The 15,310-nt window shown below is 38.0% G+C and overlaps 1 protein-coding gene across 1 annotated transcript; it reads right to left on the reverse strand.

The window, feature by feature from the left end:
- On the reverse strand, nucleotides 1-3,880 carry LOC140157015 (uncharacterized). Its single transcript, XM_072180070.1, has 3 exons — nucleotides 3,751-3,880; nucleotides 2,484-2,616; nucleotides 1-1,887 (listed from the first exon to the last, which is right to left on the reverse strand). The coding sequence occupies exons 1-3, from the start codon at nucleotides 3,842-3,844 to the stop codon at nucleotides 597-599; spliced, it is 1,518 nt and encodes a 505-aa protein (XP_072036171.1). The 5' UTR covers nucleotides 3,845-3,880; the 3' UTR covers nucleotides 1-596.
- Nucleotides 3,881-15,310: the final 11,430 nt, after the last annotated feature.

The raw sequence follows: 15,310 nt of genomic DNA on the forward strand, positions 1-15,310 counted from the left end.
AATAAATAAATAAACATTAGTTATGTTTGTACATGGGGGGTGCTGGGCAATAATCATGATCCTTTGATATCCATGATTTATCCTTGCAAATTTACAGCATCGAACCTCCAGCCAATGTTCCTTGCCAGTGCTAGCCACGAAACAAGGTCACAACTGTAGCCACTCCTTCAATGGTCGCCATTTCAGTGATTGACAGTGATGTAATGCAAATATGGCGCTGGCCACCTGGTCACGTGCGCATTTATAAAAGCGCATTTATATATACAACCGAAGTCTACTGACTAATGACGTCACCGATGTTCCTCCTAATTCAAGTATTTCTAGATTCAGAATTCCTGGTATCGCCATTTCGAATGCTTCGTCGGTGAATATCACGCCTCGTAACTTTTACGCGCCTAAATGCTATATAAATGATAAACACATCCAAGTGTTAGACACGTTTGCTTTTCATATGAAACACGTTGTTTATGAAATATCTCTAACTTTAAACACTATTGATAGTTTAGTTCATCAACAGGTGTCTAATAGTTGACGTTTTGTTTTGTGTTGACTAAAATCTTTTTTCAACCGGATATCAAAGTTATTTAAACGTTTTGTTATGTCGTTTTGAAGAATCTGTTAAAAATCGTCCAAGGTTTATTTCTAGTTTTTTCCTCTTGTCCTATTCTCCATTCTGATTCAATGTCGATGTCGTCAAGATCTGTGTAGTATTTCTTCTGATCGACCACTTCAATGTCCGCATATTTAAAGACTGGATATGTTTCGTTCCTAAAACAAAAAAGTATCTCGACTCCCAGCATTTTTACGTTAGTTATCTTAGGAAGTGTGACTAAAACGTCATATATTTGCCTAACCCAACGTTCTCTCTCATCTTTCTCTTCTCTATTATTTGGTTGGTGTATCTCCAAGTGTTCAAGCTCGTGATGGTATGATAATGCTTGTAAACTATCACATGAATACCGTGGCCGTGGCCATGAGTCGATCGATCTGGGTGATGTCAATGTCAATGATTTTAGTTTCCTAAGATGAATTCCAATAAGAATAACCACTAATGACGTCACGCATGTTCCTCCTAATTCAAGTATTTCTAGATTCAAAATTCCTGGTATCGCCATTTCGAATGCTTCGTCGGTGAATATCACGCCTCGCAATTTCAATTCTTTTAGATGTGTCCAGTTAGCCATGGACCGTAAAAGGGAATTAATGTCATTCCTTCTATAATCTGTGGTCACGCCTCGCAATGTCAATACTTTTAGATGTGTCCAGTGAGCCATGGATCGTAAAAGGGTATCAATATTATCTATGAAAGTACATGATATTAATTCTATCTGACGCAATCTTGTCATTTCTGACAATTTCTTCATATCTGCGAAAGATATTTGTCTCAAACAACGAAGGGTTATTTTTTCCAAATTAGGACACTTTTCTAACCATGGTCTAATTTGGTCAGACTGACCATGATGACTGCATAAATAGTCTGTCCATAGACCCGTCAGGTCCAATCGTTGCAGTTTCGGTGGGAAATATAGTGTTTTTGGATAACGGTAAAAGGACTGTATTATTCCCAATGTCTCTATATTAGGACAGTTAACACGTAGAAAGCCCACAATCTCATCGTTCAGTAGGTCTAGAGTAAAATAAATCGCTTTCAAACTTTTACCGGCGTAAAAGCCCAGGAACTCCAACCCTTTGTGCGATGGAAATCGCCATTCATTACCACAGTCCAGGTCACAGTCTCGATACTCAAAAATGCTTCGGCCTTTTTTCGATACAAACCGCCTATATCGTCTTTTAGAATCTTCAACCTTTCTGTTGGGACATTTGTCTCTGAAGTCAATTACAGTCCAACCATGGTTTTGGATAATATGGTGCCATTTCTTGCTTACTCTGTAAAATCATAATCACAAATAAATCAAAATTACCGATTACTGAAAGGATAGAGAAATAATTCATTGGTAGAGCACCAGCGCAGTCACCTTCGCGGAGCCTTACATAATGAGCACTCCATTTTAATTCCTCTTTGAAGGTGTCTCGGGAAGTATTTCTTGAACTGCATATCTCTTTGTCTTAGGTAGAAACCATTCTCTGAGATCTTTGGACTTAGGACCAGACTCTGGTGGGTTAAACTGGTTTTAAGGGATCCCAACCGTCCCACTTTTCTCAGAGATAGATTTAATTAAACCATCATCAGAGATTAGGCACTCCATCCTACTTTCAGGCTAGGAAAAGCGATAAGAGGCGTAAACCAGTGACCGAAGTCAATGCCCATATATTACCTAGACTAGACCCTTGAGATACTGCTGGAACTGGGATTTGCGATGTCATTAAGGACAATGACTGGGACCATTATAAAGGACATTGACATATTTCATTATAATAACACGAATGGTGTTTTCTTACAATGGCAATACTGAAAATTTATTTTACAAATTTACATTGTTTCTTATTGTCATTTGAAAATACTTTTAATGATTAATTCTTACCTCATTGCCACTAATTTGTCGTATAGAGACAAGTAGTTGAATACAACCAACAAGGTGTCAATATTAAGTATATTAATAGGTCCCTCATCTTCCTTCACTCGAGATATGTTTTTCAATAAGGTACTGCCCATTCCTGAAAAAGGGAGATGTCATTATGTCACGCTGTATATTTGAAAGGAGACACTTTTGGGTATGATCGTAAATGGAGAAATAGCAAATTATCTGCCGGGGCGATTTTTTTTTCACAATTTGAGTTTGTTACAAATTTGTCATGTTAATAAATAGATAAGCATTCACTCCATGCCGGTATTCATAAATTTTCACAAAACTGACTACTGCAAAAATTCTGAAGATTGGGGGATCTTGTAAACTAATGTTAAAGAAAAGTTATCGAAAGCGTTTATAAAGCGCCATTTATTTGATAAATGTTTTTATTCGGTAAAACACACCCAATTTTGAGCGACAAGTTGCTGAAGTCTGTGAAGTCAACTGCCTTACCATTGAAAAGTACAGGAAGACCACCCACTGTGCTAGAGGTCAACTCTCCAGACATACTGGCCCCTAGCCATAAAGGCAACCTCCAGTTCTCTCTATCAAGAATTTATAAATTCCTATTTATAAATACGGAATACAAAACTGTTATATACCGTAGGTCATTACGAGAGGTGCAACTGCAACAATTTAAGCCCAGTGTAATTAATTGAGAAGAAACCTGTTCCGGTTGGACGAGAAACAGGGGCACAAAGGGAATAATTTGACGAGAACAGCCAGGACCGATTCGAACTCGGGACGTGGAGCAATGTAACCTATGTTAACCTGGATTAAAACGGCACTGATAATTTTTAATAATTTCTTCATACTAGTGGTTGTAATTTTAAAAATCTCCGAAAGTCGTGTCCGAAAATCCTTCTTCCATCGGTGTACCAACAATATTAGTTATTAGGTGAAGCGGAGGTATGGTACCTCGGGAAATTATCGTGCGCGAAATGTCATACTGGGTGAAGCCGAAGTATGACACCAGTATGACATTGAGCGCACGATAATTTCCCGTACCATACCGACTACTTGCTTTGAGTTGCTGAATTTTCAGTACAGTAGTTGTAGCCCTTTGAGAAAAATGCATAAATAGGCACAAAATTGGCCAGGGGTGTAGTACCCCCTTAATACATTTAAAAGAGGTACGCGCAAATAATTAAATTAAGTTTTATACTGTATTTATCATTTTCATATCAAGAGCAGATTATGCAAATCAAATTACAATACTTACTTGACAGAACAGGCTGAAGTATACCTAAAATGCGAACTATTTCCTTAAGAAAATGGCGGCACAATATACAAATAGTTACATGTACTTGTGACATTTGCTTATTCAGTGTCAGGTGAAGTGTATTGCTTGACTTAAGAGACATACTTGACTGAGTTATAATAATATCGATTTGGGTTGAAGTTCAAGGCAATAATTAAACCAACAAGTTTAGGCATCATACACAAAGAACCACAATAGCCTCATCCCAATGACATAGTTCAATAACCTCAATTAAACAATCATAGTGCAAAATTTGACCTCAAGTTACAGAGTATGAGTTTTGTACCCAAATTTTCCAAGGTCATTCAATGAATGTACAAAATGTATTAGGGTTAAAGAACTGTGCCCTGATAGATGAACATGTTATGGATCCTAGTGATACCGGCAACTACGCATTCAAAATACCAAAAATGGGCTATTCCAGTTGGAATACATACACCCCTTATGGAATACATGACGTTAATCTTCCAAACAGAGAGCACACCAGAGAGTGTGAATTTCAAAATGGGATTATCTGAACAGGTAACTCCATTTGAAATCTACACCCACTGTCTTCCATAGGGGGTGTGTGGATTTCAAAAGGAATAGCCCAATACATTACTTGACTCATTGGAATATTATATATAACACAATTTTTCCCGCATAGCGGTACAGGGTGTCCCAAAAAAGAGGCCCTTCATTGCGCCTCTTTGAAGTGCACCCAAATTAAGTGCAAATTCCTTGTTGTACAGTGTCAGGTGAAGCGTATTGCAGGCACTGAGGGGCCTCTTTTTTCGGGATACCCTGTATAACAAGGAATTTGCACTTAATTTGGGTGCACTGTAGCTTGGGTCTAATCTTTTCCATGAAAAATTCGCCCATATCGGTATAGCTTTATAAATGTCAAGATTGTTTCTACTAGAACTGGTTTGAAACATGGTTTTGTTTTTCAACATTTATGTGCGCCAGTCACTCCTGGGTACATTATTATCATTGTTATTATTATGATTATTATTAATTAATCAATTAAAATATTGATTTCATTAGTTACTCACCTATTTATTTATTCCTTGATTTACTTATTAATTATTAATATTACTATTATCAAAAAATATATGAGTTTCGAATTTCAGAATTCAATGCCATTTAACATGAAGTACAGTAAATTTTGTGGAGCCTGAGAGCACAGCAGACATTATCGAATTGCATTCTGAATACGAAGAATAATTTGCCATAAAATTTGTATTATATCGCCAATTTCAAAAAGTCACTAGCAATATTATTTGATATCAGAAGGCCATTCCAGAATGCAATTCGATATGTCTGATGTGCTCTCATGTCCCACCAAAATACTATGCAAACGTTGTTATCCGATCCCTTAAAATGGCCTCCTTACTATTTAGCCTATTTCACCAATGCACTTGTAGATTTTAATCACACCTCCAGGGAATGCTAGTACCAGGTCATTTGCATCTGCAAAGGTCATGGCTCTTGGAATATTACTACAAGTGTCAAAAGTTGTGATCAATTCCCAAGGACTTACACTGTATTGTTCTATCTTCCCATTATTATTCCAGATAATTCCACTTCCAATCATCACGCAATCAGACATCACTTCATAACACACACACATCTTACATTTGGAATATCAACACTAAAGACCTCTCCTCCTAAATCCAAATCCAACACCCATACTTTACTCCTCATCTGATCGCACAATGCAACCTGTGAGCCCCCCCTGTGAGCCTTTCATAGCAGCAAGACTATATGGTACGTAACTTAGGTGAATTCTCGCTATTCACAATAACGGCGCCGCCAGCGGTTTGCGATGTAATCGTGATGTATCATGGGAAAAGGTCGACATCAAGTCCGCGCAATACGAATATTACCATGCTATTACATAGGAACACGTGACAATATTTTTTAGTTTGTCAATATAACGGTATTACACGCAAATCGATAGAGTAAAAATGAATTGTGCACATTTCAAATCACATTATTAAGTATTATTGAGTATCGATTCGCGTGTAACACCTTTATTTTGACAAACTAAAAAATATTGTCACGTGTTCCTATGTAATAGCATGGTAATATTCGTATAGCGCACACTTGGATGTCGACCTTTTCCCATGATATCACGATTACATCGCAAACCGCTCAGGCGGCGCCCTTATTGTGAATAGCGAGAATTGTTTTCACTTTTGTTCCATCATGCATACGTACAGCAAGAGTCTTTGTACATGAATTTCCTACTATCAGCCAGATAGCACAGCAATCATGTCCATAGTGTCTGTCTTCCTGGTCATGCTGGTCCTGGCTCCGGTCCTGGAATCATCCCTGCCCTTTGTTTCATAGAAGGTACCCATACTGCCATACGCTTCCCTCTGGGGCTAAACATTTCAACAGACGTGGGTGTGACAACCATGAACTTTCCATTACCAGTCACTGCTACATCACATGAATCTCTCACATTCAGGCTCAGTTCTTGCTTATATTCACCTGTTGACTGTTTAGGCCGTATAAAATTAATGTCTTGGTTCTCGTCCCCTCCCTCCTCAATTTCTGGGATTTGTCAGATTTTTTTAAAATAGATTTTTCAATTATTTTAGACTTTGGAATGATTTATGACTTTTATAAATAAGTTTATTAGAGAACAAGGACCACTTCCAAGTCTTTTTGTGGTACTCTAGGGGGTCTTATACCTCAGAATCTCACATTTGAAAAAAAAAAAAAGTGCCTCATCGTTTCCTCGAGGACTGTTGGAAAAGACCGAATACTACAGACAATGCTGATTTTACACTGAAAAAACCCCAAAAAACACCTCCCTCCCTCATCAATTCATGAAAATCCTCTGGACGAGAACCAAAATATTAACTTTATACGGCCTTATGATAAATATGTAAACCATTCAACTGGCGAACTGCGAAAACACCATTGCCCCCACCACTAACAGCGCACATAGATCTGCCTGCTTTATGACTTGAGTCTGCTTCCTTTTCCTTACAGGTACAAGTTTTCCCAAACCACCAACTTGCTTCGTAACCAACTTATAAGAGGTCATAGCTTGAGTTACGTGGTCTACTTCCTTTTTGCTATTCCTACCCAACTTCATCTCATCAAACATTTCTTCAAGTTGATCATATTTAGTTACATAATCATAAGGCGTGGCACTTTCTATAACACCTTCAACTTCAGCTACTTTATTCCTTAAGGCTTGCTGCGCTCTCTTTAGTACTTCTTTCTGATTTTGGTACCTCAATAGTTGCTCTCTAGTCGTGTCTCTTAATTGTGCTTTCAGGGCGTCCCCATTCTCATTCACTTTGGAATAGGCAGCCATGATAGCTTGATCAATTCTTGTTCACTTATCGCTGCAGATTCTTCAACTCGCCTCTTATGTTGCAACACATGCTGAATTGAATACTCAATTCTATCTACTGTCTTATTTGCACTGTGAATTTTTTCTTTCATATACTGACGTTTTTCAGTATAGATTGCTTTCACATCTTTAATTTCATGATTATTTTTGACATGATCCAATAACCCACATGCCTGACATACAAATACATTGCATGAGACACAGTAGAAAAACAATTTGTCATCCTCATGAAGTGGACAATTTGGTACACTGCCTTTTTGTGCTATTTCTTTTGAAGTATGTTTAAGATGATTTGCTGCCAAGTTGCGCAATCGAAGACTAGTTCTCAGGGCTGCTACACCACCCTCACTAACTGGCGTTTTGGGAGGAACTCCTGTTAACACACGACATTCTGGACACGTAATGACACGCACAGTCGCACACCTCCTTTCACCATTTCCATAAGACATTTTTGGCAATATACATGTGGGCAGTCCAACTGTTTAGGTGTATTTGTGTCCACAAACAACTCCACCCACAGCGGACATGATAATTCCTCTTCAGCACTTGCACTGTATGATGCTGCCATTATATCTGGAAGTTCATAAAGTTTCTGAGTATCATCAGAAAATTCCAGATATATACTAGAAACACTGATCACATGACTTCGATATTATCAGTTCATTTCATACAAATATCTTCATCCAATGTTACAATGTAGAATGCAAGATGTAAGTTGGAAAATGTTTCAATTTCTGAGTTTTATTTTCAATTTTCACACTAGCACCATCCAGTTTCATTTGCCTCTAAACCGCTTTTTGATTAAAGTTGATCGATCAAAAACAACCCTTGTCACTTCATGCAACACCACCATGAACTTATAACAGTTATTGACGAATAAACTTTACTGCAGAACAGGTGGTGGTCGCATTGCATTCTCTAAATTCAGTAAATTTTCATCGTCAACCGTGTAATTGAATGGGATTATTTTGAAATTTTAAAACGCTTGAAATATCACAAACAAATAGGCCTATGTTAATGAATAATATAAATACAAGCTAAAACCGTTGGGGTTCGATAATGAACCCCACAAAACTAACCGAGAAGGCCTATAAAAAAATTATGGTAAATGCCATACGGCCGGGCGGTTCCACAAGGTGCCGTCTCTATCATGCCATTCGGCGCCTGCTGCAGAAATTCAATTTTGAGCAAGACACGCAGGCCTATTCAATCTTAACTGATTTGTATTTAGACAAATGTATAAAATATGAATTCTGAAACTTTTAGAGGAATATCGCCTTTTTGTGTAAACATGCAGTGGACTTTAACCCAACAAAAGTGGACTTGCGCAGTGCCGCCGACAAGAGGGGGGAGGTAAGGGGTGCGTTACCCACGGGCCCGTAAAAAGTGAAGAAAACATACTTTACTATGGGGCCGTAAAAGAAAGAAAGGGACCTCAGAGGCCCGTAAAGAGTAAAGAAAAGATACCTTGTAAATTATTCCAGATATTATCCACACTCCCCCCAAAGATGACAAAGTTTAAATTTTTAAAAACATGTAGGATTTCCCATGGATGATTTCACAAAACCAAGTAGGATTTCCCAATGACCTCATAATATAGTGGGATTTCCCAGCCTGAATTTATAAGAAAATATCTGTTTTAAAGACCTAAGATGACAAAATCTAGATAACTGTCCATTTCCCATGGGAATTTACTACTATTTGCTAGGATTATTCTGGGAAATCCCAAATACCCAAAGATGACATCCATGAAATTCACTTTGCAGATGGGAAATCCCGAAAACTCAAAGATGTAATGTTTTAAAATGTTAAAAAATATGGCATCTTTTCTTTGCTTTACTATTCGGGCCAACTAAGGGCCATTTAGACTACCCCGTAGTCCACTTGCCCACTGTGCATACTCTGGATATTGTATCTAAGCTTAAAACTCTGATTTAATTAATGTGTGCACAATTGATAGATTTTCACATCTGTTCTTTTCATTCACCCTACTCCCTCTGTTTGTTAGCTTCCCAAGTGGACTACTGACTTTGGATTGCGGTCAGAGATGCTTAACACGGCTGTCTATGAGCTTCTATGGATAAGATTGTCGGAAATCTGGCCTACTAAAATTGGCCATGATGTAATGCATCTTTAAATGGATCTGGCTTGTGATTGGTCGCCCCGATCTCGTTATGGTTTAAATCCTCCGGGTACCTGTCATTACCATTAATAACTACATGGTACACAAGTATGGTGCCTACCCCGCCTTTGTGTTTTGTAATTGCATGAACGCGTCAATAAGTGTATGAACGCGTCTTGTATTTGCTTGCGGTTAAATTTTATTGATAAACAAGAATGATTGACAGTGTGAGTGTTAGGGACTTTGCCCGTTCAAAATCCGGTTTAAAATTGAAAGTCCATAGTCTATTTTTAACATGGAATTTCGCGATTAATAAACTGGCAGATTCTAAAATCAGAATTGTTCAGTATTGAAGTGCCAATATAACTATGACATTATGATATGTTGCATTCAATAATATAAGCCTACGTACACTTTACTTTTACTGTCCCTAATATAATTATATAAACTTTTTCATAACAATTTTATACTAGTATTTTGATGTAATTAATATCAGTATAATTTCGAGTTCAACTGAATGCTTTCATCATGATTAACATCAAAAATAGACTATGGCATAGTCTAAGGTCCATTAGGCCTAAGGTATCTCTTCTTTGCTTTCTAAGGGCCCTCCGAGGTCTCTTTTTTTCCTTTTAAAGCTTTTTTAAATGCTCACTAAGGTCTCTTTTCTTCCTCTTACGGGCCGATGGTATAATTACTTTTTTAAAGGCCCACTACAGTCTCTTTTATTTGACTTTAGGGTCCGTTATAAGGTCTGTTTTCTTTGCTCTTTTACGGCCCATAAAAAGCAAACAAATGAAGCGGACCCGTAAAATAAAAAGAGACGTGCATTAACAACACAAGAGACCCTTTGAACCAAACTTTCTAATAAATATTTCACTTTTGCCACAATGACCATCCTCGTATATAATGAAGACTTCCAGAAATCAGGGAAGTGCAGCTTAATCGTGGGAACACAAATTGAAAATTTTCGCGCGCATTGTGCCCTTCATTATTTGAGTTTGTTTCAATAAGTTCAATCTAAGAGCAAAGTCGTTACTTTCAAATTGCAAATTTTTGCGCGCTTCATGCGAGCATTTCTTCAATTCTACGGTCCATACTTAATCATTTTAGCTTCAAATTGACATTAATTGGCAAATTCTCTGCACTCCACGTGAAGTTATTCAGACAAACCTAATCTGGGAGAAAAATGCAACTTTCAAATTTGTGCGGGCTTTGCGCGCATTTGCCTCCTTCAATGTTCACATTTAATCAGTGGCGGCTAAACACGTTACTTTCGTTCCGCTTCAACATGTGTTCAAGGATTTTACACCAACCTCCCTCCCTCATGTCACAAAGAAATTTTAATTTACGCCACTGCTACAACAGCTTACAACCACCCCACCCCCACACAGCACACACTTGTAAATTCGTGCACCTGCATCGCTGATCAAAGGGGCCGGCCGGTGCGTTCATTTTACCCCCGGGCCCGTAATGGCTCTCGGCGTCACTGGACTTACGTAGGTATTTTATGAACATTTCTCTCAAATTGAACCTGTATAAACTTATTTCGACAGAATCATCTTCATAAAAACGTGGATCTTTTGAGCTCTTTTGAGTTTTGTTTGAAAACATTTACACAAGCAAATGGACATTATGTGAATTGTCCTTCCAAAACGGAACCCTTATAGCCCGGGATAGGCCTTATAGACGTATTGTATGGGATAGGGCATTGCTCCATGCATTTACCCCTCCTCTGGCCGGCTATGGGCTTCATGACAACTGTCGTATTTTAATTATGCAGAATTATACCTTTTATTCTATTGATATATAATGTTTGACTCGTACAATTCCGCTTTGAATTTCAATGGATAAAACGTGACCCACCAGTAAGACATGAGGCTCCTCGTGTGTCTGTAAAAACCAGTACTGTCACATAATAGTGATGCCAGATTCCACGATGTGTTTTTTAAAACACATATAAAAATATAAAAAAGTTCTCAGAAATGTGTGATAAAAGTGTTGTCTGCTTATAATTACACTGTAGAGTACTCTGCGCAGGGTGTGCCTGAAATTAATGATGCCCCTCCTTTTTTTGTATGTGGAAAAAATGTTTGTTTTTCATCATAAATGCACTTTGGACATGACATAGCAGATCCAGTCTTATCTAGTATCAGGATTTAGCCTGTGAATAGTTACATGGTTTAATGCATGGTTACAGGGTATCTAAAAAAGTTCAAATTGTGTTCAAGCTTTTTGTGTAAACAAGTGTCAAGTAGTTTAAAACATAAGTTGTTTTGCCTGAAGAACAGATTCAATTATTATCTATTCCATCTCCAGTGACACTTCATTCATTTCTCTGGACCTTTGGATGCATTAAAATAGGTATTATCATTTAACTTTGAAAAATCAATATAAAACGGCTGTAGTGCTAGTTGTCATGCCCCTCCAGTACAGTGAACATAGGCCTAATCCTACCCTGGAAAACATGCATGAGGTGTCACTGGAACTGGAACAGATACTAACTGATTTGTTAAGATGATGCTGGATAACTTACCAAGAGCCTTATTTCAAAATACCAGTATGTTTCCCTTCACACATTGCCAGTGAATAATTGTAGCTGACTGCAAAACATTGCAGACTTATACAGCAAGACAAAAGGCAATTATGTCATGTCATGAATGAGACATATCCTGACATTATAACACATATTCCGAAGAAGTGTTATGCCCCAAAAGTTGATATTTTCAAGGATAATCACACAACTCATATTACAAAATATGGTGGAAGGGAGTCATCAGTATGTTTTATAATGAAACACCACGCTTCCTTATGCCAGCTATGGCGTGGAGCCTCATACAAATAACCTGTGCATCCTTTTAGATTTCATAACCTACTGAAAATTACAAGGTTCCACTTGGTCAGCCATCATTTTTCCCATAATCTGCAAGCATGTTGAATGCCCTAGTATCAGCATTCAGCACATGTATGAGCTTGTATGAGTTTCCAACAAGGATTCACAGAGCTTCTAGATTCTATCTTAGCCGCGATATTAGAATATGCCAGCATTCCTGATAGATTTCTAGTGTTATATTTTCGGGATTAGCTTTGACATAAAAAGCATAAAGCAGAGGCATAAAAGGGAATTAATTTTGTTAGGGCTTGCTTCTATTGAGAAACCTTGTAAACACTTATTAAGCGTTTACAAGGTTTAAAACATTCACGCAAACTTTTTGCACTAAATGCAACCTATTATTTATTGATTTGTACTAATGAACTTCCATTATTTATCTTAATTATCTGTGTTTACCTAAATATATACCAGACATATGACATTTATCAATAGTTAAACAGACTAATCATTCATAACATAACAAGCAAACACAATTTCATATCTAATCATCCTCAGATACTATGACAAAGTCTCAGTTGCTGATATATCTAACAAATAAGATCTCTATGTAGTGTGATATAGGCATAACACAGTTGCTAGGAACCAAAATTGCCCGAGTGAGATGCAGGCATTTATAAAATTAAACTTTGTTTCAAAAGATGGTGTCAAATTTGTTATCAGAAATAAACTTTGGAATAGCAGGAGCTAGCAGGCTTTGTTGGTTTTGAGAAGTTATTTTTAAAAGTAGCCACTATTGTTTTTGCAGAATTTCATATTTGTTACAGTTACACAACTACAAATCAGTTGGGATCGAATAGGCCTGCATGTCTTGCTCAAAATTGAATTTCTTCAGTGAAGTTTCTTAACTGTTATAAGTTCATGGTGCTATTGAATGATGTAACTTGTATTGGTTTTGATCAACTTTAATCCAAAATCATTTTGGAGGCAAATGAAGCTGGGCAGTGCATGCTAGTGTGAAAATCGAGAAGTAGAACTCAATTTACGCCTTGCATTCTGCACGTACAATGGTACATGTAGCATTGGGAAATACTACACCACATTTCGCCATACTGCATTTTAGAAACGCTTGCTGTTAGAATAAGAAAAATTTTAATTGTAATTATTGCACAGGTCACGGCGACCATGTGACCTTTCCGGAAAAAGCCGAGTGGCAGGTTTTTCAAATAAATATTTTCTGTGTAAAAACTGTACCATCAGATAGGTAATGGAATATATGAATATTAACTGTACATCTATCACAACAATTTTTGATAACAACTTGCGTCACAATTGATCTAGTATAGAAGGTAGAGAATTTATTTCAATCTTATATACGCCATTTTTTTTTGTTGAAATTAAGTGAAAATTAATTTTGTAAAAACTGTATTTTTTTTGTGAAGATTATCATTCATCCAGGTAGTAAATAATAAATTATTTTGAACTACAATCTAGGCAACTGGACTTACGTTTTTTGAGTGGGAAATTTTCACGTTCTATGCTGAACGCATCATCAGCCCGACTGATCTTCTGGCGGTAAAGTTCATTGACCTGTGAAACGGATGTCCTTTGTAGTATCCAGGTCACCTTTGCACGGTTCAACCTGAAAGCAAGTTTGTCGTCTTTCAGTTCTTCCTGGGTGAACTTAATATGCCCCATTGACACTGTTGATATGGTCGAAGAACGGAGCAAGTTGATCTTTGCGTAGCTCACCCACGTGTCATCAACATAACGAAACCAGTGGGTAGGGGGTACCAGTATACGATTTGCTCTGTGAAAGACGATAAACTTGTTGTCTTAGACTGTTTGGTCACTGTCAAAGTGATGGCAGTCTAGAAACATCGGTAAATCGTCAATGACACTCACACAGATCAGTATCTGTTGTTTGACTCTGCACCACCCATTGATCCATCACACAGATCAGTATCTGTTGTTCGACACCACCCATTGATCCATAAATTGGGTGTAATACGGACTTTATTTCACAGAGCGAACACTATTCCTCTAGCGAGAACGCAAAGGAACAGGAACGCGAACACCTACATAAAGCACTGAACCGTTGTGGTTATCGCAATTGGACCTTTAAAAGGCTCTCTCTCAGACCAAATCCACCGAAAAGACTCGCCGCTCGCAAGACCCAAGGTGACGGAGAGGCAAAACGTGGTAAGAACATCACCATCCCTTACGTCTTGACTGTCAGAAAACTCCGCCGGATTTTTCGAGACAAAGGTACCGGTGTCTTTCGATAGCCCAAGAACACGCTACGTCAAGCGCTAGTCCACCCTAAAGACAAACAACCCAAGGATAAGCAGAGCAATATTGTTTACGCGATCCAATGTCAAGACAGCGGTTGTGAAGAACTGTATATTGGTGAGACAAAACAAACGCTTGCAAAACGCATGTACCAACATAGACGAGCCAGCACTGGTTGTGGAGACTCGGCCGTCTATACACACTTGGACAGTTCCAAACATTCCTTTGACAACAAGGATGTTATGATCTTGGACAGAGAAAGCAAATGGTATTGAGAGAGGAGTCAAAGAAGCAATTTACGTGAACGGAGGAGCCTTCACTGAACAGGGGAGGCGGCCTACGTCACAACTTCTGGCCGGGGCCTACAGTTCAGCGATTAGGAAGATCCTCTCAGGTTGAACTCGAAGGTGACCTGTGATACTACAACATCCGTTTCACAGGTCAATGAACTTTTACCGCCAGAAGATCAGTCGGGCTGATGATGCGTTCAGGATAGAACGTGAAAATTTCCCACTCAAAAACGTAAGTCCAGTTGCCTAGATTGTAGTTCAAAATAATTTATTGTATTTTTTTTAATGTAATTTTCACAGTAGACCCGACAAAATATTACCGTTTTGTTGTTATGATAATCTAATCTTTTGATTTCGTAAATAAAATTAGGGGTCTAATGTGGATTTAGGATGCAAACTGGAACAATCCAATGCCTTGTCAAAAGCATTTGCTTCAAAATGGAGTTCGGATGCACTTCGTAATACAACTTCCGCCACTACGGGAAAGCACATGCACAGCAGAGCACGTGGCCGATATCAAAATCGATTTTATGTATTGTGTATGTAGACCTATTCATAGGACCCTCGTATTAATTATCTCTATGCGCTTGAGAATTCAACAATATAAATAATGGTAGCTTTATTATAAATAC

Source organism: Amphiura filiformis, chromosome 7 (assembly GCF_039555335.1).
Source record: "Amphiura filiformis chromosome 7, Afil_fr2py, whole genome shotgun sequence".
Classification (NCBI taxonomy): domain Eukaryota; kingdom Metazoa; phylum Echinodermata; class Ophiuroidea; order Amphilepidida; family Amphiuridae; genus Amphiura; species Amphiura filiformis.